The following is a 26,233-nucleotide window of genomic DNA, read 5'->3' as shown; positions in this document are numbered from 1 at the left end:
GACGATACACCTACGTAATTTGAAAATAAGAGCTTTAGTAAAGCGTAACTATGTTTTCATTTATGATGTCCAATGTGTCAAAACAATTAAGTTCTCGACAGCATTGCATTGCGTGAGAAGGGAAGGGCGTGCATGCAAATCAAATTTACAGAGTTTTACAAGGAAATTGAAACGCGATTGGCATAATTGATTAGAATAATATGATATCTTCTCTGTCTAGTGATTTTAATGACCCACTCATGAGCAAAGGTGGTATTTAACTGAAGAGCCATGATTCAATCATTAAAAATTGCTGGACAAGGAAGAAATCAAAACAGTCTTTATTTTTGTCCTCCCAAGTAAATGGAATTTGTAAATATTCACATGATTGCGGTACACTCTGAAACTAAATAAAACAAAGAAGCGAAAGCAGCAAATCTGTTTATCCACTAACAATGATCACTTTGCACAAAATTTTCAAAAATATTTGTTATCTTTTTTACACTTATGTACAAACGTGGGCTAGAAACATGCACAAATCAAAATTGTCATCTTCACTTTGAAAAGTTTAATTGCTAGTTTTAAATATGACCAAAGGAATATATTATGCATGTATTATAGTTTTAGAGAAATAAAAGCCACTCAGTGATTATTTGCACATTTTGATCTTACAAAATTATATTCTAAAATGTTTTGCTTATTTGTCTTCTAGGCTCTTACACATCTCTATTATCGACTCTTGATTTTCTTTATCTCCTGTCAACTGTCTAACTTTTTATACAATATATGTACATTCATGAATTTATTTTGTTGTTACATTTATGTGGTGAAAAAGGGTAAATATATATGCATGATTAGTTCTCTGTTCTCACACTATAATCTTTACAAATGTTCATGGACATTAAAGATACATTCTCTGTTCAAGACTTACATAATTTTGTTTATGTCATATGAAGTACATAATAGGCCTTACTACTATATCTGACATCAGATTTTTTGTTTTGATTTTTAAAATTTAAAACCCATTAAATTACAGGAAACGTCTTGCTATCTCTTTTCGCTCTTTTGAGTACATTTTACCTATCTGTTTCAATTTCCTCGTTTATTTTCTTTCTATTCAAGTCCTTGATAGTACTCAAGGGCCAACAGGTTTTTTAGAAACAAGCCATCATCTGTTGATTATTTTTTCAAGGCACGAGGAAAAGACTACATGTACATGCTTCTTCCATTCATGTAATATGCTCAATAATTACCATGAGTTATCATGCATTTGACCATGCCTCGTATTCCATGATGCATACCCTGTGACCATCACTGAACTAAATGTACTGCTAAGATATCCAACAATACTAATGCTTGCATTTATGGCTTTTTTTTTAACCCTCTTTGCCTCCCCTCCTCCCGTCCCCTTTCCCTCCCTCTCTCTCTCTCTCTCTCTCTCTCTCTCTCTCTCTCTCTCTCTCTCCCTCCCTCATCTCTCTCTCTCTGTCTCTCTCTCTCTCCTTTCTATTTATCTCTCTCTTTCTCTTTCTGTGATCTCTACCCTCTCTCTCTCTCTCTCTCTCTCTGCCTCCCTCTTCCCTCATTTCTCTCTCTGTCTCTCTCTCTCTCTCCTTTCTATCTATCTCTCTCTTTCTCTTTCTGTGATCTCTACCCTCCCTCTCTCTCTCTCTCTCTCTCTGCCTCCCTCTTCCCTCATTTCTCTCTCTGTCTCTCTCTCTCTCTCTCCTTTCTATCTATCTCTCTCTTTCTCTTTCTGTGATCTCTACCCTCCCTCTCTCTCTCTCTCTCTCTCTGCTTCCCTCTTCCCTCACTCTCTCTCCGCCTCTCTCTCTCTCCTTTCTATCTATCTCTCTCTCTCTCTTTCTGTGATCTCTACCCTCCCTCTCACTATCTCTCTCTCGCTTTCTATTTATTCTGAATGCTAACGTACATCATGCGCACAGACATTCCACCGCAGAGAGCTGGTAAGTTTTGTTTGTTTGTTTACTCTTGTTGGTTTGCTTTATCTTTAAACCATTCCCATATTTTCCTTGTTTTAATGCCTTTATTATTTAATTTGCTTTTTCCAGCTCATCATTGGACTAGTTGTATTCACAGCCAGTTTTAATACCTTTCATACTTTAATAGAAAAGGCATTGAATTTCATTCATAAATAAGAATTCCAGTCATATCCTCTCCTTTTTACAATATCAAAAAGCCTTTAGGCAAGTTTATAGTAATCAAGCTTTTTAAAGAGGTTGTCGTCTCATTTTATACAGAACTCAAAAACAGCTTGGAAAAGGATCCATGTACTAATGATTACTGAACAGAGTTCCCAAGCATCCATGACATTTGTACTTGACATAAATTATGATAGCCAGGCATTTTGTAAATAATACATGTTCTATTGCGCTAGCAGATGTCTACTGATTCCAAGATTTTGAAGTGAATTTTGTTCATCATTGTATCATCATCTTTCTGTTACTTGTCTTTGTGTTTCCTTTCTTCAAGCAGATAGAAATCAAAGACGAATTGCATCTGAAGATGGAGGAGGTGTTCCCCCGACCCCTTTGAGAACAGTAAGTAGATCTGTGATGGCTCTGTTTTTCTTAGTAATGCCAATTTTCTGTCTGTTGTCTGATTTCAGGCCCTGACATTTGTCAGTAAGAGGCTTTTCAAGACTTTCAGACTCTGTATTGTTGGGAAATGTGGCTCCAGCACTTACAGAAACATGTAATATGTCTGCAGAAATATGAAAGTTTTGTGTAATATCAAGAGGAATAATTTTTTTAAAAGCCTGTCTGCACTAGTTTGGCCAGGGGGATTAGACCTCCCTGCAAGGTCACTGACAGGTGGTTATCTTATCGAATCAGCTCTCAAATAACATAAGAAAAAGGGGATCGTGGGGGACCAACAGGCAACGATTAGGCATTGTTTGCTATATAGAGGGCAAAAGTAGCTATAAGTAGTGCAGAGGGGCTTTAAAGTATATGCTGGGATAAAAGACAATTTTACATTTGAGATTGCTATTTAAATACAGACTGTGCTAAACCCCCCTCCTGTTGTTTCCTTGCATGCATCCAGGCCCTCTCTGTATCGGTGTCCAGTCCCCCTGGGATAAGGGCACCCCTGGAGTACAACCCTTCGCCCCCCACGCCCAACAGGACCAACTCCAGCAACAACGTCAATGACCTCCACCTGACCCAGATGGGCGGTCACGGCTGGGACGAGCCCGAACACGAAGGTGAGACGTCGATCGAGGAGTTTGTACTTGTGGGTGAGTGTGCCTTGCCATGTGGGGCCCGGCCTGTTCGGAGGAAGGGGATTTCCCCCCTGATATCGACAAGGCCTCTGGAATCTTGGCATGCAGGCATGATGAGCACTGCATGGAGCATGGCCCTGTTTCACAAAACTTGTCATCAGTGACAAATGGAAGTTTTTGTTATAAGCTACTGAAATCCTTGCTTCTGATTGGTTATCAACAGATTTGTCACTGATTTTTGTCATTTCTCATTGAAAAAAGGCTTCGTGAAACCGGTCCCAGGAATGCTCAGAGTTACGAGGTGCATGCTACATGTATGTACACTAACTTGAGGAATGCAGTGTGTTTGAAGAGTGTTTGAGCCTTGACATGGCTGGGTGTGGTCAATGGAAGTGGATTTCCCAGCCATTAAACAAGGCCATTATAAACAAGACATTCATACATTGTGTGGAATGCATGGATCACACAGGCACTTGGTTTTAGGAGGTGCATGCACTCTCGACATTATGTAATAATAATAATAATAATAATAATAATCTTTTTAGTCCACTCAAGATTTTTTTAAACCAAAATGAAAATTATTTTTGCCCAATTGGTTGTGAGCCCGGCAGCCACTGAGCAGCGCCAGATCGACGTTGCTCTATCCCCTTATTGTTGAACGCCAAACAAGGTAGCAGCAACTCCCATCTTTCAACGTCTTTTGGTATGACGCGGCCGGGGATCGAAGCCATGACCTCCCGGTTGTGAGGTGGACGCTCTACTGACCGAGCCAACACTCCGGTTATGGGGTATTACAGCATGAGGGACATTCCACTTTCTTTAACATCTCAACATCTCAAAAGAAATTATTGACTTTGCTTGCTCCGATCGTAGAGAAATTATGGATAATATCTGAGATGGTGTTTTTTTAAATTCCTCTGCTCTTAAGAGATATTATTGCAGGGGACCCTCTTTTAAAATTTAGATTATCCATGGTGCATTTTTGGTAGCTGCAATATCTTAAGAACAATTTGAGGCAAGATTTAGCACTAGTTATAAAATAATGTATTACAGTGAGGTAGCAAATTAGATATAAGGGTAGTTTACATTTAGGCTAATGGCCCAATTTATATGAAACATATTAAGCAGAAATTCTGGTTATTTTTATATCTCAAAAATATTTGAGGCTCAGTTTACACATTTAATTCCAGTGCGCCTCGCTGTAGCGATCTAAATAGAATAGATGCTTCATGCTTTTCTTAATATATGATTGTAGACAATTGAAGTTATTTAAGATTTTAGTGTCATAGGTAGTACATAGAGCATAAAGATACTTACATGTAAATGTATGTAAATGTCTGTATTTGGCAGAACCATTTTATAGTGGTTAGATTAAACTTTTCATTTGAATTTTTCAAAGAAGTATTTAAATGGAGCATATTTTAGTGCAACATATATGTATCACAGTGGCACAGGATTGGGGAATTCATGAGGATTTCTAGAATTTTGTATTTTTTTTTTTTTTTTTGCATGAACAAAATATTGGTCATGTTATAGGAATATATGTGATTTGCATTTTGGAATTGTTTTCTTTGTACTGAAATGAAAGCATGGAATAATTTTATGTTTGAACTTTATAGTCGTAGGATTTAAAACTTAACTTAACTTAATACCTACATGTACATGTATACCACGTAATCCATCCTTCTTATATGGTTTAAAATATACATGATTTGTGGAGTGAGTGAGCAATTATGGTACAAATTTGTTCATGTAAGTTCTTCAGCTTTCAGGCCTTTGTCCACTAGCTTATTTGAGAAGACACATGCTTCTATCTTCCAAAACTAGTCCAATATAATAATCCACCCCCCCCCCCCCCACTCACTGTTATTTAGAGTACCGCATGTTCCCTCCCTTTGGGGTGTTAAAGTCAAAACGGGCCAGATTTTTGAAAGCACCCCCCTATCTCCAGTGTGTATAAGTCAATATGGGCTGGATTTTGTTGCATGAAAAGCACCCCTTTTCCAGAGATTTTGGGAACACGAATGCGGTCCCTCCGACCCCGGAGTGGGGGGGGGGGGGTAATAATGGGGCTTGTCTTGCATCACATTGCATAATACTGCTTGTGTCTCATGCCTTCAGTGACTGATTCTATTCCATTTGTACGCAATAACAGAAGAGCTTCCATCTCAGAGGCCTAGAGAATACCACGACGACGATGACAAGATTTATGGAGTAGCCAACGAGCAGGAGAAACTGTACGACTACCTGGCCAAGACCAAGACCACCAAAAAGCTGGACGCTACTTGTCTCAACCTGGGAGATCAGATAGGTAAGAAGGGGGCTTAATCGTTCAACCCATTGCCTGCAGAACCAGTGTGTTCCTGTACTAAATGAGACGATTCAGGGGTCAGGAGCTTAAGGCCTATTAACATAATGGATCATATTCAACTCAACTAGATAAAGAAATTTTCGGCTTGCACCCAGTAAATAAAGATCGCATACTCAATCTTGTAATTGTAAGTTCATCGTGACTGTGCCATGGACCGGTGATGGCCTGGTGGTAGAGTCGCTGCTTGGCAAGCAGTAGATGGCAGGTTCAAATCCTGTTGGTTCCAAGATTTTTAAATCACAAGATCAAGTATGCGATCTTTTTCTACTCGATGCAAGTCAAAAATGTCTCTACAACAAAATTTGATATGTTAAACCTGCCAATGTGAGAAAGCTAAGTCAAAGCAAAGTTTTAGAAAATTATTGATTTCGAATGCAGTCTAAAGCAATCTGTGAAAGATGCCTTAAAAGCTGAAACCTGTCTGCGGAAAAGAGTCTATAAGTTAAAAGATTTGAAATATTCATGTCACCGACAGGTCTTCAATCCACCCAAATGTGAATGTATCAAGGCAATGACACAACCATTGGGTCACTGATGAATTTGTCTGATGATCTGTAACCACAGGTCCTCCTGTGTTTACTTCATAAATCTCTTAGTTCACAAGTTGGGAAAGAAAGTTTGCAAGGGGGGAGGAAATTTTTCTTCTTCTTCTGTAGAAATGTATTTATTTAGATTTCTCCTCGTTTGGCTGTATGCTCTTTCAAACCTCAAATTTTCAACAGCCCCTGGTAATCACAGTTAGGGGTAGGAAAGATCATCTAAAGATCTTGATGATCTGCCAAAGGTTACCACTCAATTAGAATTCAGTTGGACTCTGTTCAAATTATCAGTTAAACATACCCCATGGTCAAGGACAATGTTTATTTCTATGGCACTCCTTATGACAGGTGTGAATGAAAATACACATGAGTAAAACAGAAATATTGAAGCCATTACAGGAAATTTCCTAATTCAATTTGCTTTTCTCAGTCAGATGAGTGAGGTACTGTATGTGTACAGTACATGTACATGTATATTCAAGCATTTTAGGTGTATAAAGACACGAGTCTAATCATTTCAAATCTAATGTTCATTAACGACTTTGTTATTATCTGGTCATGATAGTGGGGCTTTTTGTATATTTACATAAACATATGTTTTATGGAGTAAACTTGCAAACTGCTTATTTATTGACGTCTTGATATGTTTCTTTCTATAGTCCCCTTATCAACAGGGTGCAAATAAAAATTACAGTCAGAATTAAAAGGGCACAAATAGAATTTGTTTTTTTATATGATCAAAAAATATCCAGAGGAGAGGGAAAAATCCTAAGTTAATTTGTTTAAAGCTAGAATTTAAACATTTCAAATTGTAAATTTATTTTTTTGTAATATGTGGTGAAAATCAAACAAAAGCAAGTTGAAAAAGGTATAATTTCTTGTTATACAAAATATGTATTTTCTCCAGGCCAACAAGACATAATGCACTTTTAAAATATTTCTTTCATATAGAAACTAACTCTTAGGGTAAGCTTGTCAACAATCTTTTCCTGCTACAGTAGCACTAGCCTTCACTTTAATGTTGAACTATCAAATATTGTTCTGCTCGCCGGTATGTGGAAGTCATTCTAAGATCATTCTCGTACAGGTATTTGAAGAATGTGAATGTATCATTTAACGTTTGTTGTTCTACTCATTGCAGGCAAGGGTAACTTTGGGTCAGTATTAAAAGGCACCTGTATGGCCAATGGTCAGCTCATTCCAGTAGCGGTCAAGACGCTCAAAGCAGACTTTGGCATTCCAAACTCAGAGGTAAGTAGTAAAAAAAAATACTTTTTAAATCTCAAAAAAATCTAAGAAATAAGACTCCCGGATGGTTAATTTCAAAATGGTGACCAAGATGGCCACCAATACCTTAAAAAGCCATAAATCATGAAATATTCATCTTGGAAATGTGATTTTGGTGTCTATACCTAGACTGTAGGGGGTTGAATAATCAATTCATACCACTTACAATGGGTTAAGGCCACCATGAATCCTGGGAATTCAAGATGGCGTCCAAAATGGGCGCCAGTCTCCAAACTACGTTTATTTACAGTAAAGCTATAATTATCAACATTAAAATAACGCTTTTTAGACGCAGTTGAAAAGGTGTAGAATACAATATATGCCAGACTTTTCTTAGTTATTGGTACAAATATAATCTTAGAATTACTACCTTTTATTCGCCAAATCTCAAATTATGTTATTCTCCTCCCTTGGTTGAATCAGCCTGAGATCGTGAGAGAAGCAGAACTTATGGCAGGCTTGGATCATCCACACATAGTCAGAATGATAGGTAAGTGAGAAAAATGAAAGATGTTTATATCGATGTAGGATTCAAGGGGAAGTCCAGTCTGATATTAAAAGTTGGTTTTCAATAGATGCAACAACAAAAAATGAGAGGGAAAGGGCTGTGAAAGTTTGAGCAAAATCCGAATGAAAATAAGAGAGTTTGAATTTTTTAAAGTTGCAATCAATCAAACACAAATTGGCAACTCAGTGACATACAATGTATCTTACGAGCTCTCCTCCCATCCACTTTGTACTAGAAATTTAAAACTTTCCATTTTTGGACTTAAGAAAATCTCCAGTCATACATGCACCCTAAATGTAATTGTTACATTTATGTTTTTAAACAACCCCGGTATGAAACAAATATATTCCGTCATCAATAACTAAGAATGAAAGTTTGTGACATTTTCTGGGTGGTCTTCCCCTTTGGTACTAGTTGCCATTTTATACAGCATCTGTATGAAACACATCTATTTCGGAATCAATAACCACGAAAATGAAAGTTTGTGAAATTTTCTGGGTGGTCTTCCCCTTTAGAGTTACTAATTGCCATCTGGATTTGGTTGTGAAAGTCAATTAATCATTGATGAATTGTTCTCAGGATGTAAAAGAAAACATCCCTGTATATTTTGATAAACATGAACAGTGTTTATTGAAGGAAAACAAACAATCATGATCATTTTCAAATCAAGGGATACAATTCCATTCGTAAGGCATTAGAAATAGACCCCCCAAATCATTAGTAGAATCCAATATCGCTGAAAAATCCTTGTCCTCTACAATTCTTGTTGTCCAGGATCTTTTGGACTGGTGCTTTTTACAAATATCTTTAAAAGTTGATTTACCTTTGAATATAGTAAATGAAATGCATGTACTCCCATAACTTTTTTTAAAACATGTTTTTGTACCACGATTAAGATAAGTTGACCCAATCTGGAAAAACACCCACTTTTATATAAGTTAAAGCCCCACTGTAATAGTTTGGCCAGGAGGGATTAGACGTACAGTGTAACTGACAGGGGGTTATCTCATCAAATCAGCTCTCAATTAACATAAGAAAAAAAGGACCATGGGGGGACCAACGGTCACCGCTTAGGCATTGTTTGATATATAGAGGGCGTAAGTAGCTATAAGTACATGTAGTGCTACCGGTTACCTGGCTGCCACCATCAGTTGCTGGCGATTGGCGACCACATCTGCACATCTTCTTGTTGTCTTTCTCCATTTGTGTCTATCCTGTGCTAATCTTTTGGTTTCTGAATATGGGAGACCTGTCCATTCTTTGATGTTATCAAACCACTGCTTTCTCTGTCTGCCTCTTTTTCTTTTTCCTTCTACTTGGCTTTCTTTTATTTGTGCTGCTAAGGGGCTCCCACTGCTAAGCAGAATGTGTCCAAAGTAAACCATCTTGAGGCGGGCCACTTTTCCAAGTAGTGCAGTGGGGCTTTAACTGATTACCGTACATATTTGCTTCATCTATAGTAACTTCATCTCCGTTGCTCATTTCAGGTATATGTCATGCAGCAGAGATGATGCTCGTTCTGGAGCTAGCAGAACTCGGACCTCTCCACAAATACCTCAAAAAACATCAGTAAGTTTGGTCGGAATCAAGTTTCCTTAAAGGGATCCTGTAACTTTGTCTCAGATTCTGAAACAAAATCCTGGATTTAGCTCATGCTGCAATGATAATCATTAACATTTAGGTCAGTCAGGAACCCCATGACTTTTACAACCCAATCGCCTGTCTGATTATCAAGATATTTATGATTGGAAATCGAAATCAAATTGTCTGTTTCACCAGCGGTTTTTATAACACTACAGTCTATTGGGGAAAATGAGTATGGTAAAACCGGTCACCCAAAGATTTTTACTTTTTTGAGGCACTTTATGATCATTTTGGAGCGCAAGTTTTTTAGGGCTTCGATATTACATTCTATCACAGACACTGATACATGCATCTCAGGTTTAACATTGCTAACCGATGCCCTTAAGGCCTGCAGGCAAGCGCTAATTTCAAGCTCTGATTTCTCTCTCTCACCCTCCAGGGAGATGAGCACCAGGAACGTGTTGGAGTTGATGTACCAGGTGGCACAGGGTATGTGCTACCTCGAGAGCAGGCAGTTCGTCCATCGCGACCTCGCGGCGCGAAACGTTCTTCTCGTTGACGAGACCTTCGCCAAGATCAGTGATTTTGGCATGTCCAAAGCTCTAGGACTTGACAGCCAGTACTATGTGGTAAGCATTCGCTCCGAGATAATTCCCAAATTTATTTGTGAATCAAAAGAAAATTATCATGCATAATCTTATCTTTACTGTTTACAGAAGCTTATTGATGGTATAAGGTTTGAAGTCTTCATATTTTATCAAGTTATGCACACTGAATTTTCATAATGACCACTTATTAATCTTTCTGTATGATATACTTGTGTATTTGTCTTCTTCTGTTTCTCTTTTTTATTGTTTCTTAATATAAATGCACTTCCCATTACTATCTATTCATCAGGGCACTATGCCTTTCCTTATAGCTCCCAACCTCCATCTCACTGTTTCTCTCTTTGCTTTTTTCTTTGTCTCTATTCATCTATATTTGTCTCCTTCAGTATCTAGGCCCTGTTTGGTCAAACTTGTTATTAATTTTTAAAATGCTAAATTTCTATGACAAGTTTGCTCTCAGCCAACCAAATGCCACAATTTTAGTAGCTTACAACAGTTATTGTTATATTATACAAATAATACATGTTTGCGAGTGCATTAGTGAATATGCACTGCATGCAGGTTAAGCCACAGTAGGATAATGAACAAGACTTATCGAATTCATTGTCCGTCTCATTGTGACTTAACCAAGTGCAGTGCATATCACTAGTGCACAAGCTAAAAACATGTATTATTTGTTTTATATGATGGGTCTACAATAATATATATAGTATAAACTCAAAAAAGTGACTGTTGTTATCACCAAATCCACTCCAGTACATATAGTAAAAATTAATGCACGCACACATGATCCATTTTGACGCTTTTCATAGGCTACATTCTTGAACCCATTTTTATAAAAACTCGTTATTGATAACAAGTTTTATGAATCAGGACTCGATCATTTGCCCAGCTTCTACGGGGCTCTTCATTCCGCTTTATAATATATTGAATTGTCAATAGACCAGTTCACGGTTAGCACAAGTCCAAAATGACCCCAAATATCCACAGATCTTAAAAACACGGAGAGGTCCCACTTTGTACATTTTGAAATAATCGCACCTATAGCGATGGAGGTGCTACATAAATAGCCTTTTTTCCCCCTTTTCAAAGAATACTTCCACCTGTGTATCATGGAGTGCACTGCTTGTGCTTAAATGAATAATGATAACATAACTTTCATGAGCAGTTATCTAGTATTTTGTCTCGGTGTATTTCACAATGTGGTCTGCAATGAGCTTTATCTGCTCATGCTCATGCTCAAACTGAAACTATGAAATGGCTTATTGAAACCTACATCCAACTCATTTCTTTCTTTCATTTCCTCTGATTTCAGGCAGAAACTGCTGGCAAATGGCCACTGAAATGGTATGCACCGGAATGCATCTACAAATTCAAATTCAGCAGTAAGAGTGATGTGTGGAGCTACGGGGTGACTCTCTGGGAGGCTTTGTCCTATGGAAAGAGACCGTATGCAGTAAGTCAAATCATTCTTAACTTTATATCTTCAGGTGCATTCTAGTCTCTGGCCATACAGAGGTTTACTATTTTACTCGTGCATGAGAACAATTTCATTCGTGATCCAACATAAAATGCGCAAATCTTAAAGCCTATTTGCACTAGTTGGGCCAGGGGGATTAGACCTCCCTGCGTGGTCACTGGCAGGTGGTTATCTCATCAAATCAGCAGTCTCAATTAACATCAGAAAAATGGGACCATGGGGGATCAACGGGTACTGCTTAGGCGTTGTTGGCTATATAGAGGGCGCAAGTAGCTACAAGTAGTGCAGTCCAGCTTTAAACCATACAGAGGAAATGTAGGAAAAGAAGGGTTTCTCCTTACTTTAAGTATATTATGTTACTTCTGTTATTTAGTAGAGAAAATTTATTGTATTAAAGACTGGATTGTCAAGTTTCAGAAAAATTTCAATACAAAAAAATGGAAAATTACAACGATTAATAAAAAAAGATTAAGAAGGCTTTTATTACACTTAATATCCAAGTCTTTTAATAATTTATTGTAGAAATAGATTTTTTCTAAGTCCATCCTAACCAACTACCGTATTACCACTGTTTCACAATCAGACTTCTAACATTTCTCTTGGGATAAACTTCAACTTTTACAGAGTATGAGAGGGCAGGAGCTGATGCAGTTTATAGAGAATGGAGACCGATTATCTCAGCCCGACAGATGTCCAGACGATGTCTACAGTCTCATGAGGAGATGCTGGCTATCAGAGTAAGTTCAAAGGTCGCTCATATTTTGAAGTTTGGCGCGATGGCTCAGTGGTAGAGCAGTGGTCTTGTAACCAAGATGTCTCGGGTTTGATTCCAAGTCAATGCGCTTGTTTCCTTTGGTAAGGCATTAATCCTCATTACCAAGTCCCTCAGAGAGGACTTAAAGCCGTAGGTCGTCTACTTACAGGCATAAACATGTACATGCTTTCTTAGCAGTCTGGTAAAACAATCATCGATCTATCAATCGTCATAAGTATAAGTAAGAACACTTACCCTATTATTGCCTTTGTAGGAATTTTTAGGATTTTTGTGTGATTTATTTTCAAGGCCAGTTTCTCTTTAGGCGTGATAGGAGATATTTTTTTTATTTTTCTTGATTGTTTAGCGGTCATTTCAGAATGTAGGAATGTAATATTATTAAACATTGGGTGAAGCTCCAAGACTGTGAATTGTCCATAGAGCCTTTTATGGTAAACCTATCGAATGAATGCAAACAGGGATGTAATGCCTGAAGAACAAAAAATGACAGACCTGTTGTCTGTATTCTACTTGCTGTCTATGAATCCTCACGCTGTTATCTTCCTTATCTTGCAGAGCCAAGGATCGACCAGGCTTCGGAGACATCGAAAGCGTCTTGTCGGATATTCTAAAGCGCCTGCAGGCAGGGACCCTGAGAATGAGAACGGACAGGCAATGAGAAGCAAAAGGACTCAAACAACTCTAAGCCCAAAAGGGCAGGCAGAAGGACCTATGTGGGCAATACTTGTAAAACCTCTTTGGACCATTCATGAGAAGATCCTGTAGGATGGCTGGTTTTGGGACGACTCAGAGATTTTCAAATGCACGGTGATAAAAATGACAGTATCCTCCAAAATCGAAAGCATTATGGCCCTAGGAAAGTCGTGACATCTCTTAGTACGGCTTACATCGGAAATCATTTGTGCGAGATCTCTTTAATACCGCCCTCTTGAAGCACTTGGGTGTATCTTGGATGATTGAAGTTACCACCGTGGAGTTTTGAAACGGATGACGCAGAATTCCTGCAAGACTGAGGGACCTTGGGCTAGATGTTCCTTTGGTGGTTCATCAGTGGAAAATCCCTTAACAATGCTGTGATGCACATGGGTCAATCTTGGGCGCTCCGTGTCATCGCAGGAAGACTTTTGAGGTGAATGAAGCCATTCCGTCGGGACTGAAGGTCCTAGCATCAGTTGTTCTTGAATGATTCCGGGTCAAGGTCTTTGGACTCTGTCAAGGACTTTATTTTTCTTAGTGTGTAACACGAGGCTACAACATTTGAAAACCTGGATGATCTCCTAGCTCTCGCCAGAGTAGGATCACTTCATCAAATTAACTTGGGATATCACCACCAAATACTTCATCCGAACTTCAAAATCAGGCATCCAGCGATAGGGTTGAATAGCATTGCAAAATATGTATTTTATGAGTGTTTGCAATAACATTTGTAAGAAAAGATGTAATTTTATCAAGAAAGAGCAAAAAAAAGGTGAAGCACTTGTGAAAAGCTATTGTACTTGTATAGTAAAGAAAGGAAGATGAAATGTAACCAACTTAGCCACCAGAATATATGTATAAAAATATTTATATATATCAGATCAGCTTTGGGAAAGTGATACATCATGTTAGACACGGTATTTCAGACACATTTAAACGTAGTATAGCTATTTTTTTAGATCGTATCTGTATAGAAATATGTACAGGGAGAAACGGCTATGTTTTTTAGTAAGAGGTTATATCATATAGTAGTACTGCCTAGGATTCTATAGAATTTTAGAATCAGGACCTGACAGGATATTTTTTCAGCAGCTTTGTTATTAGGGCCAGAATGCAGATTGGTGTGATGGAATGAGGGGGGGGGGGGGGGGGGGGGGGGGTTGAAGCCTAGGCGATCTAGCAAGTGTATACAACGTCATACTGTAGATTTGAGTTGGGTGTTTTCATTCTTGTGAAAATTGTGCAGCCAGGGGGGTGTTTCACAAAGATCTGAAGTCAAACTTAACTCTAAGTTGGACTTAAAAATTATGGAGAGCCATTTGTAGCTTTAAAATAAAATACATTCCAAAGCGAATATCGAAAGTTTTTTAGACTTTTTATAAATTCCACGTATTGAACATGAAATCTCCCCGATAATAGAAAATATGAATAATTCATATCAAAATTGTATGCATTTTAAAATATCTTTTACAAAATTTGTTCATAGATGCTAACAGCTTTCCATTATAATTAAGTCCAACTTAGATTTAAGTTTGACTTAGGATCTTTGTGAAATACCCCCCTGGGGTCGAGGAAGAAGTGTGAAGGTACAAGGAAACTGTTTGTATGATTTCAATGCCTAAAGATGTGGTGGTGTTATTATGCCTTTGTTTCAGTGCCTCTACTTTTCTGTCTGTGTCCTAGGGGGTGTTTCACAAAGATCCTAAGTTGAACTTATCTCTAAGTTGGACTTAAAAGTTATGGAAAGCCATTAGCATCTTTAAAAATATTTTGCTTTTTTTTTATTTTTAAGAGGCATAAAATGTAGATTCAAATCATTCATAATTTTCTATCAAGGAGATTTCATGTTCTTAATGTGGAATTGATAAAAAGTCTGGAATACTTGATCTTTTCCTTTTGAATATATTTTATGTTAAGGCTACAAATGGCTCTCCATAATATTTAAGTCCAACTTAGAGTTAATTTCAACTTAGGATCTTTGTGAAACACCCCCCAGTTAAATATTATCTCTAGCACACAATACAAAATTGCCAAAAGTATCCTATTCACAAAGCCCCCCCCCCCCCTTGTTATTTCACCATGTTCCTCCTATTACTTTTAGTTCATTGGAACTTGCAATATTGAGATTTCAAAAACATTAGAGAGTTACTCCACGGTTAGACGGGATTGTTTTAGAACTGTTATGTCAGGCAAGGCCTTAATTCTCTGATACATGTACCTATATGTATCTGTACGTGTTGTCTCTTTGAAAGGACTTTAGCTGTAGAATCCCCACAAGCTTGCTAAGGAGAACTTTGTGTCTTTGTTTTACGTTTCAATAACTCCAAACGAACTAAAATTCCTTTATCGCTAAAGTAATGGTTTATCCCCCGTTCTTTGCAAAACTAGCATACTTTCCTTTATTGTATCTGTGGTAAATTATGACATAAGTCATATAAACATTATTTGATTGCCTAAGAAATGGTACATTCCATTAGAGTAAATGTCAGTTATGAAGAACTTTACAATATCACTCAAAGTCGTCACCAAATAATGACTTGCTTGCATCTTCAGTCGGTCATGAACATACACATTAGTTGAATCAATAATAATGATTTATGTCTGTTATATTCTTGTTTTTATATAGTTATATTTTATACATCATGTAGAGTTCTGATTAATAATAGGTGAATTGTCTTTCAAGGCTGGTAAGTGGTGAGATCAATTATAATAAGATCAATGACTTGTATGGTAAGAGTGCAGTTAAGAGAATAAGATTTAGAATGCGATGCTATGTCATGAAATCATGAAGATTGAAAATCTACAGGTTGCTAAATTTACTTTTTGCACTGATGCTCAGCTTACAGGGATTTCATCAAAGTCAACAGAGATTTTGCTAGCATTTTTTTTTAGCAGCCAAAGCATGCCATTCCTCAAAGTCATTTCAAATGAGAACAAGCGGAATGATTGTTTGGGCAAGTTTATTATGAGATTGAGTAAAATCAAAGAAAGTGCTAAATCAGGGTCCCATTCTACAAAACTTGTCATCAGTGACAAATGACAGTTTTTGATATAAGCTAGTGAAATCCTTGCTTTTGATTGGTTATCAGCAGATATGTCAATGATTTTTGTCATTTGTCATTGAAAAGTGGCTGTGTGAAACGTTGCCCAGGAAGAGTAAATGATTTGTTGTTGATAATCTTGTTGAGGTATGCCTTAGAGAAATGGTTTTAAGAGTCAGCAGGCTTAATAAAAGTCCAGCAAGTACACTCTACATGGTGTTCCCATAATATACTGAAAATATGGTGACGGTGATAATGGCAGAGATACCGTACCCAACAAGCGTATGTGTTTTTCATGTTGCACAAGATTGTAAGACGGATGCCTCAAATTTTTCCACCGAAAAGCACATTCAGTAAGTTGCTTTTTAATACTTCCAAACTGCCTGCAACCATGTCATATCCTGTCCTGTCATATTAATATGCCTGTGCAGTAGTGATGTTATAGTACTCATAGCATTAACCCTTTGATTTTCATAGCTAACTGATCGATGAATGAACCCTGCGCTCGGACTACATATACCAACCTTCGTTGTATAGCTATACGATAGGTAATTAAATTTCTTGCTCATCTAAACATCGTATAAAGAAACGTATATTGAAACATCTGTTTGAGCATCGTTTCAAACAAAAACTCAAGAAAAAATCAGGGTCCAGGGGGGCGTTTCACAAAACTTGTCATCAGTGACAAATGACAGTTTTTGTTATAAGCTACTGAAATCCTTGCTTCTGATTGGTTATCAGCAGATTTGTCACAGATTTTTGTCATTTGTCATTGTAAAAAAGGCTTTGTGAAACGCCCCCCAGCTCTAGTCTGAACGTTGTATCATATGCAAATCGTATAACTGGGAGGGGCTTATCGTGAGTGGGCACTAATGATTGGCCAGCTTACATGTCAACTGACCTGGTCAAAATTAGGTTCTTTATACAATGTCTCTATCCTGTAGGCTCCTTTCGTTTTACAAGGATTCTTTATAAAACGTTTCTTTATATGTTGTTTCTTATACGAGTTTCATTTAAATTCCCTGCAGCCTAAACTGGCTGGGAGTCTGTTGCATTATGGCTATGTGGGAACTATAGGGTCAAAGTTCATTCATAGCAATAGCCAGACCCCCTTAAAGTTGTGTTCAACACAACTTTTGTCTACCTTTTAAAAGTGAAAGCTTTATATAGGGTTATAACATGACCAGTCCATTACATGATGTGTTAAGATTGTAGATGAGAAAACGAAGGCTAGCAGTTAATGTATGGGTCTCTTACTTTGTACATATTTATGTATGTTAATGAAGCTGCTGCACACTATATATATATATATAATCTATGGTACTACAAAAGGAACATTGTTTGTAAAGTAAATAAAAGAAATTGTACGAGAATTTATGAAAGCGGTGTTTTATTTACCCAGAATGGAAAATATTTAGCTGTATGCTTTAGTATACATTAAATTGTGAATACTTGATATATACTTTCTCGTTTTCTTCTTCTTGTTTTTTTCTTCTTTGGTTTGTTTAAGATATACTTTTGCACCTCTGCATTGTAAATGCCCGCTGCTGTTTGTTAGACAACACTGGAACTGTTCACTTGTCTTGATCTTTATAGGTGAACACGATGATTTTGTCCAACTTAAACCCTACCTATTTGAAGTACAGTACAGTATTTTGTACACAAGAGAGTCAATACAAGCAGGGCATTTTTTTGTCATACCCTGTAGTTTCTTCCAATGAAAACCACACACAATAACACTTGTCAGTATTATACAGGGTTTGGGGCCATCACTGATGTATACCATAGCAAATATTGGATTATGTTTTGTTTTGTTTTTATTAGTTTGTGGAAAAGGGGGTGATACAAAATTAATTGTTGGTATAGCAGTATTTTATTGAAAACAGGTTTATTACGATCTCTGTAGGATCTAATGACAAAAATAGAGGTTGATTTTGGCATTATTCATTGCATATGATGTGATTGTACTTTGTAACTCAACTATTGATGTGTGAATCATCAATAACCCAGATTTGTTCACATATTTTGAATTGAGGATAAAAAAAATGTAAAAGTATTTCCACTTTATATGAAAATTATAGATTGAATTGTCCAAATTTACGTAGATGCAGATTTAACATGTATACATGCGTTGCTTTACCACATCATTAGGGTAGGGATTTGGAGGAAGACGTTTCATGAAATGTCCAATCCTTTTAATAAAATAAATGTACATGTTTTTGAAGAACATTTTTAATGCAAGGGGTATTACATTTTGTGCAGTGTTCTTAAGAAACGATATTAAATGAGTGCAATTTCAGACTTTATCCCCCCACGCAAGTTTAGGAAATTGCTTCTTTTTTTCTCTTTTTTTTAAAAATCGAAGACAAGTATGTTTTCCACTCTTTCATAACAGCAGAAGTACTTATGTTCTACAAAATTCATTTGATGAATATTAAAATGAAATAGCAGATAAATTATATATATATCATAATATAGCTGTATATTAGTATAAATAGGTGTAAGCGATACATTTTGTTACAGTAATCTCTATGAAAGGAACAGAGTAATGATGGAAATCGTCTGTTCAGGGCCAGAAGGGCACTTAACTTATATCATTTGAAATAGAGTTAATGTCCGCCTGGCTCCAACGAATGAAATATTAAATCAAACAATAAATAAAGCCTATGATTGATAAGATTGAAATTGATATTGAAAATAAAGTATCAGTATGTCTGGCTTGTGGTGTTATGATATCAAAGAATACAGAATTGTTGTGTAGGAGTCCTATTGTCAGGAGTTAAACACAGTTTTTGTAAGCAATGGTTTGGGGAAATGAGGTTCAATGACATTCATGTTATGTCCTCTGTACTGAGAGAGAATTTGTGTAAGATTACATTAGAGTAATGATACTTTTATATAGCTGAAACTGTCTAAAAGTTGTCTGTTTAGATGTGCAGTGTTCCACTGTTTTGATGAAGTTGTTTCTGTAATAATAAGAAAATACAAATTTAAAGAAATATATATAAAAGGAATTACGATGTGGGTATGACTTTGAATGTTAAAATTCGTTATCCCCAGTTTTAAAGTTCAATTAAGCAGCATTCATACGTAAGCCGCAGATTAATTCCTACAAGTATAGTGTATTGTTTTAAAGAATTACAAATAAATCAATGTTCAGTAATATGTAAAAATGCACATGTGTGTACTTTAGATACTTAGATATCAACTGAACCATCAGAAAATAAATTCACAGCACTGTCATTCAAAATAATGTAACGTTTACTTAAAGAATTATGGAGATTCAATTTGTCAGGTAATCCTTTAACAATCTGTGTTGTATTTGTTAGTGTTCTGTTCTTTTGGTCTCTTATGAGTTGGGTGTATACATATTACATTTTGTAAGCTTTAATTGATCCTTTATGATTTATATCTATCTAGACGACTACCCTCTTTTGAAAACACTTATGTTTGTTAGTGATTTGCAATGCCAACTATAGAGGGCACATTAGAGAAAATGTCTGCTTGTGCATTAAGAATGAAATCCTATATACGTTTTTTTTTAAAGAAGTTACTGCCTTCAACCGATTTGGAATATGTTACAAACACCACTTGTATTAATGTGTGAAAAGTGTACTTTGAAGAAATAACCAATGTTGAATGAATTACTATCATTATGCAACCCTTGCAATGTGTGATCTTTTGCAGAACATTAAGTGTTCATTTTGAAAGTTCATTTGATTTTGCAAATACAGTTTTTTTTTAATCATTTCCAGTGAGAAAAAGAGGGTTAAGCTTGATAATGCAACCAAAAAAAATCATGATTAAGGAAAGGCAAGGTCTTGAATAAACCAACTATGAAAGATTTCACTGTAAAATATGATTTTCAATTGTATTCTTGTTTGTTTCGTGTGTGTGTGTTTGTTTTTCTTTCTTCAAAAAGAACTATTGGAATTTAGGGAAGAAGAAAAAAATAATGCAGGGAGGGCAGGTAAATTAGCCTTACATTTACAGAAGTGGGAACAAGTGAATTTTCATGAACTTTTAACACTGGGTTATTGTAGCCTCGTTTTTTAATAATTTATTCATTTGTTGTTAGATTATTTCTATTAGTCTATCGCTCCAATTTGGGGTATTCTGAGGAGGCGTGTGTTTTATGTCCAGTGTGTGGTATAAGTGTGGTCGGTGGTGTGTGTATGTGTGTGTGTGTGTGTCGCATGGTGGGAGTAGTGGTGTGTGGATGAGGGTGTTGAGAGTATGTTTAACGGGGTAGTGAATGGGAGAATAGACAAAAATAATCTCTCAAGGTTAATTAATGTTCTTGATCATATATATGAAAATGTTTTCTAAACAGTTTACTATTGCAATGTATGTTTAATCCAAAATATTAATGTACAATGTATCCAGTTTTGTTAAGAATGATACATAAAAAATGTATAACTTTCTTATTAGTTTTCCGATTTTGCTCAAACTTTTTTTGATTGGTTTGTCTGATTTTTCTGCTTTTATTGAAAGTAAGTTATTTTTCGAGTGGACTTGTCCTTTTCTTTAAATGGATCTTTATGCAGATACGTAGACAAAAGATTCCTGCCTAGCAGCAAGCTAACGGGCCACTTTCAGAGGGAAAATATGCTTTGGTAAGGATAATTACTTTTCGCTACCACTCGTCTGATAATACGAGCAGTACACAGTGCTTACCTTTAGAGAAGGCAAGCGAAAAGAAATGGAGCAAAATTTCCTGAAATGTTAAATAAATGTTAAATCCTGAAATGTCAAAATTACTCGACTGGGCATGTTTGGGCACTAATCTGAGATATAACGTCATTAAGAACTGTACTTGAACAAATTCACTTTTTATTTTCGTGAGCCGGAATATCGGAAAAGTATCAAATATTGTAGGTTTTAGGTATTGTAAAATATTCCTATTTTTCACAAATAAAAACTGCCATAATACAATGTAATGTAATAAAAAGTGAATATTAACGATATTTCTTTGTGAGAAAAATCACTGTTCAAGCTTCCCAATGATGGTGGCGGCTTCGAACCTCGGACATCAAAGGTAACAGCACACCTGTAGATTATATTGTGCAACCTTATAAAACGGCAGCTGCTTGAAATAATTTTTTGCCAGTTTGAGACTCCAGCTCTTAAAACTCCTTGACAAATCATATATTTTTGTTGCGAGCAACGTGTATCAGTTTGAAGAAGAAAAACTTTTCCAGTGAGAAACAATAATGTTTTGATCCCTTAGCACAACACACAAGATACCATCATGAAGACAAGTTTGCTGGAAATTATGGGTTATCATTAACTCTTCAATTCAGTATCAGTCACCACTTATCTGGTGCTGATCATGACACCGATCCTTGGAGGAATATACTTCTATGCGGTTTAGTGCTGTTTCAAAAATAACCTATATGAATTTAGTTTCATGGTCAAAATATTTATCTTTTGTTCATGTTTATAGTAGCCATTGATCCATGACAGCTTATTCTCTACTAAAGCGCGGATCCAGGGGCCGAGCGGGCCTTGTACCCCCCCCCCCCATGACCACCCCCAAACAAACAAACAAAGACGGGCAAGAAAAAAATAGTGCTCACTACCCCCCCCCCCCCCCCCCCCCCATTTCACCATACAAAATTTCAAAATGATTACAAATGTGGGCCTCTCGGGGGGCCTCTCCCCCTCTAAAAAAAAATCCTGGATCCTCTACTTACTCAAAAATGGTGAGCGACAAAGGAAAGGTTTTGACTATCGCGTACTTGACCTAGATGTATATACTATATTTACTCCTTTTTTTGTGTGATGTTTAGGTTTCTAAAATCACCGCACCTCGTTGCATTCATTCATACAGAATGCATTTGAACAACTAGTCACTACTGTGTTGTGATAGTTTACATTGTCTGACTCGTTGTTCCCGATCGGTCCAAAAAGAGAGGGATTTGCTCGATACTATGGCTGATTTCCAGTTCTTGAATTCGATGTCAGTCGTCACTTATGTAGTAGTAATTGCCTCATCGATTCTCATCACACGATATTGGATTAATACAAAACGAAAGAGTGAGAAGGTGGCCAAAAGTGGAGGGCGACCGCTGCCTGGTCCCTGGGGAATTCCCGTCTTTGGTAACATGCTGTCCTTGGATCAGAGCGGCCCACATCTATCCTTGATGAAGCTGGCAAAGGTCTATGGAAATGTCTTCAAGATTCAGATGGGCAGTCGACCTGTACTTGTTTTGAACGGACTTGAGGCTATCAAGAAAGCCTTGACCAAACAACCAGCCGTCTTTGCGGGTCGCCCAGATCTGTTTACCTTCAACGTAATCAACGAGACGAACGTCTACGGCCCGTCAATTGGTTTTAGCACTTACAGCGAGCAATGGAAGCTCCATCGAAAGCTTGCCGAAGCGTCGCTCCGCCATTTTACTGCAGGAGGACAGGTCCAGGTCCTAGAGAAAGTTGTCGAAAGCGAGGCACAAGAACTTGTCCGGTATCTGAAAGCCTCTTACGAGGAAAAAAACACCAACCTTAAAGGCATGCTAAGTTTGTCAGTGAGCAATATATTGCTTTGGTATTTGTTAAGCAAGCGCTCCTCATATGAAGACAAAAAACTCATCGAACTCCTAGGTTTTGCAGACAAATTCTCCAAGGCAACAGGAAGTGGAAACCCCATAGACTTCCTACCATGGCTGAGATTTATCATGACAAAACATACAATGAAATTAAAGGAATTTCAAAAACAACTCGGGCAAATGTTACAGGGAATCATTGAAGAACATCATGCAGTCTATGAGCCTGGATCCGAGAGGGATATAGTCGATCATATCATTACTACCAGCACTGAGATCGGGGAGGAAGAACTTAAACGGTTGGGGTTGGCTGGAAATACACTCCTTCAAACTGTACATGACTTTTTCGGGGCAGGTTATGAGACTACATCTGCAACCTTAGAGTGGATGCTCCTCTACATGGCTTCCTACCCACAAGTTCAGTCTGATGTTCAAGGTGAGATCGATAAAGTGATTGGTCGTCATCGTTTGCCAACCTTGAACGACTTTGACAATCTACCGTTAACGCAGTCATGCCTTCTTGAAATACAGCGCCACGCATCTGTTATTCCTTTCGCCATTCCGCACAGCACAACCAAGGATACAGTTCTTGACGAATATTTCGTTCCGAAGGACATGGTAGTCTTCGTCAACCTCTACTCAGCTCACTTTGATCCAGAGGTTTGGGACCAACCAGAAGTCTTCAACGCTCGTCGTTTCCTCGCGCAGGACGGAACACTGGACAAGGACAAGGAGAAGCTTGTGGTTGCATTCGGTCTTGGTCGCAGAAAGTGCATCGGCTCAGATTTGGCTCGAATCAATCTTTTCATCTACTTCACCACACTCCTGCATCAACTTAATTTTAGTTGTCCACAAGGTCAGAAAGTGAGTCTGGACTCGGCTTTCGCGCTCATTAGACGCCCTCTGGAATTTAACGTGGAGCTTGTCCCGAGATCATGAGGTATTCAGTCATACGGCGTTTTTGTATCATGTATTTTCGAGACAGATCACCATGTTTAGATTACGACGAGGCTATGAGGAACCTTGTGGTTCCAATGGGTCTTGATCGCAGGAAATGTGTTGGATCATATTTGGTGCACATCAACCTTTCGTTGTCCAAATGGTCAGAAAGTGAGCCTTAATTTGGTATATGGGCTTGGTATAGACGCCCGAAGGATTGCAACATGCAGGTTAGCTAAGTCATGATACGTTAGTTTACTTTGTTGCATTACCTTTTCCTTTCGAAAGATCATTGCATGTATATAGATCACAGAGGGGTTCAACCGGTACTTATCTCTCATGTTGTGCTTGCAGTCGAGTCAATATAGGGTTCAACCAAAGAGTTACATGTTAAATGTTTTCCAAAACGGTTTCCTGTAGCGTTTGACATCAAGAACAAAATTAAACATCTAAGAAAATTGGACACCCGGAAACCTGGAAATCAGAGATGTCGTATGACCGGAAGTGAGTTCATATTTACAGTAAAGCTGTAGTTATTAAGACTAGATTACGTTTTTTAAGATAAGGATATTCATTGGTATGGTTTGAATATTTTTTGAGGCCGACCATCAACACTTAACTGTATTATATATTTAGTTAGGCGGATATATATCAACTATTTTAGTCCGAAAATTTTAATGTAGAACTTGATTAAATATTTTGTTTGTAATAGAGTTTTCAGACTGTAAACCATCACATTATGACGAGCAGGTAGCAAACTAAGATGTGCAGTTATAAGGGAAATTACTCTTTGAAATTTAGTGAATATGGATATTGATAAACTATTCAAATGTTTCGAATGCTCGATATGCGAAGCAAATTTTGTTTTTATATTGCTTACCTGACCTGGGGAAATGCATTCTTGACGATTAGACTTTGGATCTTTTGTACAGTGCGTCCCAGAAAAAACGAAATAGAGAATTATCGATGTTTTATCATAACTTAGTCACATTTATAATTAATAAATGACACATATTTGGAAAGCTTGGATCCGCCTCTTTCATATGATGCAACTCATATGATGCATATTTCACGTATGAGTGATTAAAATCAATTTGAAGAGAGGAAACCAAAAATTCATGGTGGCGGATGGTATCTGAATTTCAAAAAGAAAATCATATTTCTAAAAAGTTGGGTTTCTACCCGGCCTTTCACATAACACCTCAATCAGGAAAAATAAGCAGGGAATGACGAAGTTCTGTTCGTTTAAAGTAGTGCTTACATTTCCATAATTTTATCAAACGAATTCGTTTTCACTGGCTGCCTGCCGTAGCAACAATTGATAACAGACTTAACTCCGTTTCGTCGCATGAATGCATGAATTATTTCGTTTATTAATTATAATTGTGATTAAGTTATGATAAAACATCGATAATTCTCGGTTTCGTTTTTTTTCTTCTGGGATGCACTGTATATATCTTTTGTTATCATTAGTTGCATGTACTGTAAAGTGTGACGGATGCACACGACACGTTATTCTCTGTGGTAAACTAAGTAGACATGAGAACATTTTTCTCCCACGTCATACGTGACGATTTGAGTTTGAGTCAGCGACCACAGCATGCACGGCACACCCTTAGCACCCATCTTTTCAACTTGAAAATTTTAAATTTTATCTACATATCGATTGCTGTGTGATTCCTGATTTGAGAGGCTATTTTCTCACGCAGTTAACTTGAGAATGCATGTTTATATTTCTTGATATTTAATTTAAAACTGATGTGGTTCCATAATCGCCTTAAATTTCAATGTCTTATTTTCCTGTTAAATGTTGTATAATCGTTGATACGTAATGCCACTGAAAATTGTGGTTTGTGTATAATTTTATGTTGATAATCATCAACATAATAGGACGCTAATTGATCAACTAGTGATTCAATAAAACAAGGACCATGTCTTAAGTTGAATTTTGAGTGTAATTAGTCAGTGTATCTCATCAACTCAGCTCTCAATTAACATAAGAAAAGAGGATCATGGGGGACCAATGGTCACCGATTAGGCATTGTTTTCTATATAGAGGGAGCAAGTTACTACCAGTAGGACAGTGTGGCTTTAATAGTGTGGTGCTTCTTTATATTTTTAAATTAGAAATGAATCAAAATAAGTAATTGAATTAAATCTATATCAGCAGTAAGGCAGTGACGGATTTATTTTTTTATTCTATTTATTTATTCATATTTATTTATTATTATTATTATTTTTTTATTTTTTATTTTGTATTATTATTATTATTTATTTATTTTTTATTTTTTTTTTGGGGGGGGGGGGTTGCACAACAGGCCTTTATCAGATTTTAAAAGAAATCGTTATATCCTAAATTCATACGAAAAGAACTGAAGAAACTGTAGAAAACTTGACCGAATAGCGAGGGCGTATACGGTCCGATGCATGCTGAATAGAAGAACGATCAATACAAAATAAAGACACATGACGCAACTCGATTTCGAAGCTAAACTATAAATTGCATTTCGCCTCGAATAGCATTCTATCGATCAAATCATCGTTTTCAGTACATAAGTATTCCGAGTTCATTTCACGAAGACCATGCTTGAATTGCACCTCCACATTGAATTTATTTGGGGCGACTAATTTTATCAC

At 37.0% G+C, this 26,233-nt stretch overlaps 1 protein-coding gene and 1 pseudogene across 8 annotated transcripts in view; both read left to right on the top strand.

Moving 5' to 3' along the window:
• Positions 1 to 13,842, top strand: part of LOC589201 (tyrosine-protein kinase SYK) — a 55,327-nt gene extending 41,485 nt beyond the window's left edge. For 4 of the 8 annotated variants that reach the window (XM_030995967.1, XM_030995965.1, XM_030995968.1 and 1 more), the window contains 11 exons: positions 1,926 to 1,946; positions 2,473 to 2,540; positions 3,046 to 3,238; positions 5,379 to 5,534; positions 7,275 to 7,384; positions 7,844 to 7,910; positions 9,416 to 9,497; positions 9,952 to 10,141; positions 11,436 to 11,576; positions 12,225 to 12,337; positions 12,931 to 13,842. In XM_030995967.1, the coding sequence (XP_030851827.1) occupies positions 1,926 to 1,946; positions 2,473 to 2,540; positions 3,046 to 3,238; positions 5,379 to 5,534; positions 7,275 to 7,384; positions 7,844 to 7,910; positions 9,416 to 9,497; positions 9,952 to 10,141; positions 11,436 to 11,576; positions 12,225 to 12,337; positions 12,931 to 13,033 (1,244 nt within the window). In that variant the 3' untranslated portion in view covers positions 13,034 to 13,842. The remainder of the gene's footprint in view (positions 1 to 1,925; positions 1,947 to 2,472; positions 2,541 to 3,045; positions 3,239 to 5,378; positions 5,535 to 7,274; positions 7,385 to 7,843; positions 7,911 to 9,415; positions 9,498 to 9,951; positions 10,142 to 11,435; positions 11,577 to 12,224; positions 12,338 to 12,930) is intronic. The other 4 variants (XM_030995969.1, XM_030995971.1, XM_030995966.1 and 1 more) reach the window with 3 other exon arrangements.
• Positions 13,843 to 22,045: 8,203 nt separating this feature from the next.
• Positions 22,046 to 23,702, top strand: LOC589220 (annotated as a pseudogene).
• The last annotated feature ends 2,531 nt before the right edge of the window (positions 23,703 to 26,233 follow it).

This window comes from Strongylocentrotus purpuratus, unplaced genomic scaffold, assembly GCF_000002235.5.
Source record: "Strongylocentrotus purpuratus isolate Spur 01 unplaced genomic scaffold, Spur_5.0 spur5_scaffold_3, whole genome shotgun sequence".
Taxonomy (NCBI): Eukaryota; Metazoa; Echinodermata; class Echinoidea; order Camarodonta; family Strongylocentrotidae; genus Strongylocentrotus; species Strongylocentrotus purpuratus.
Note: the sequence above shows the minus strand (reverse complement) of the source record. Positions and strands in the feature narration are given on the sequence as shown.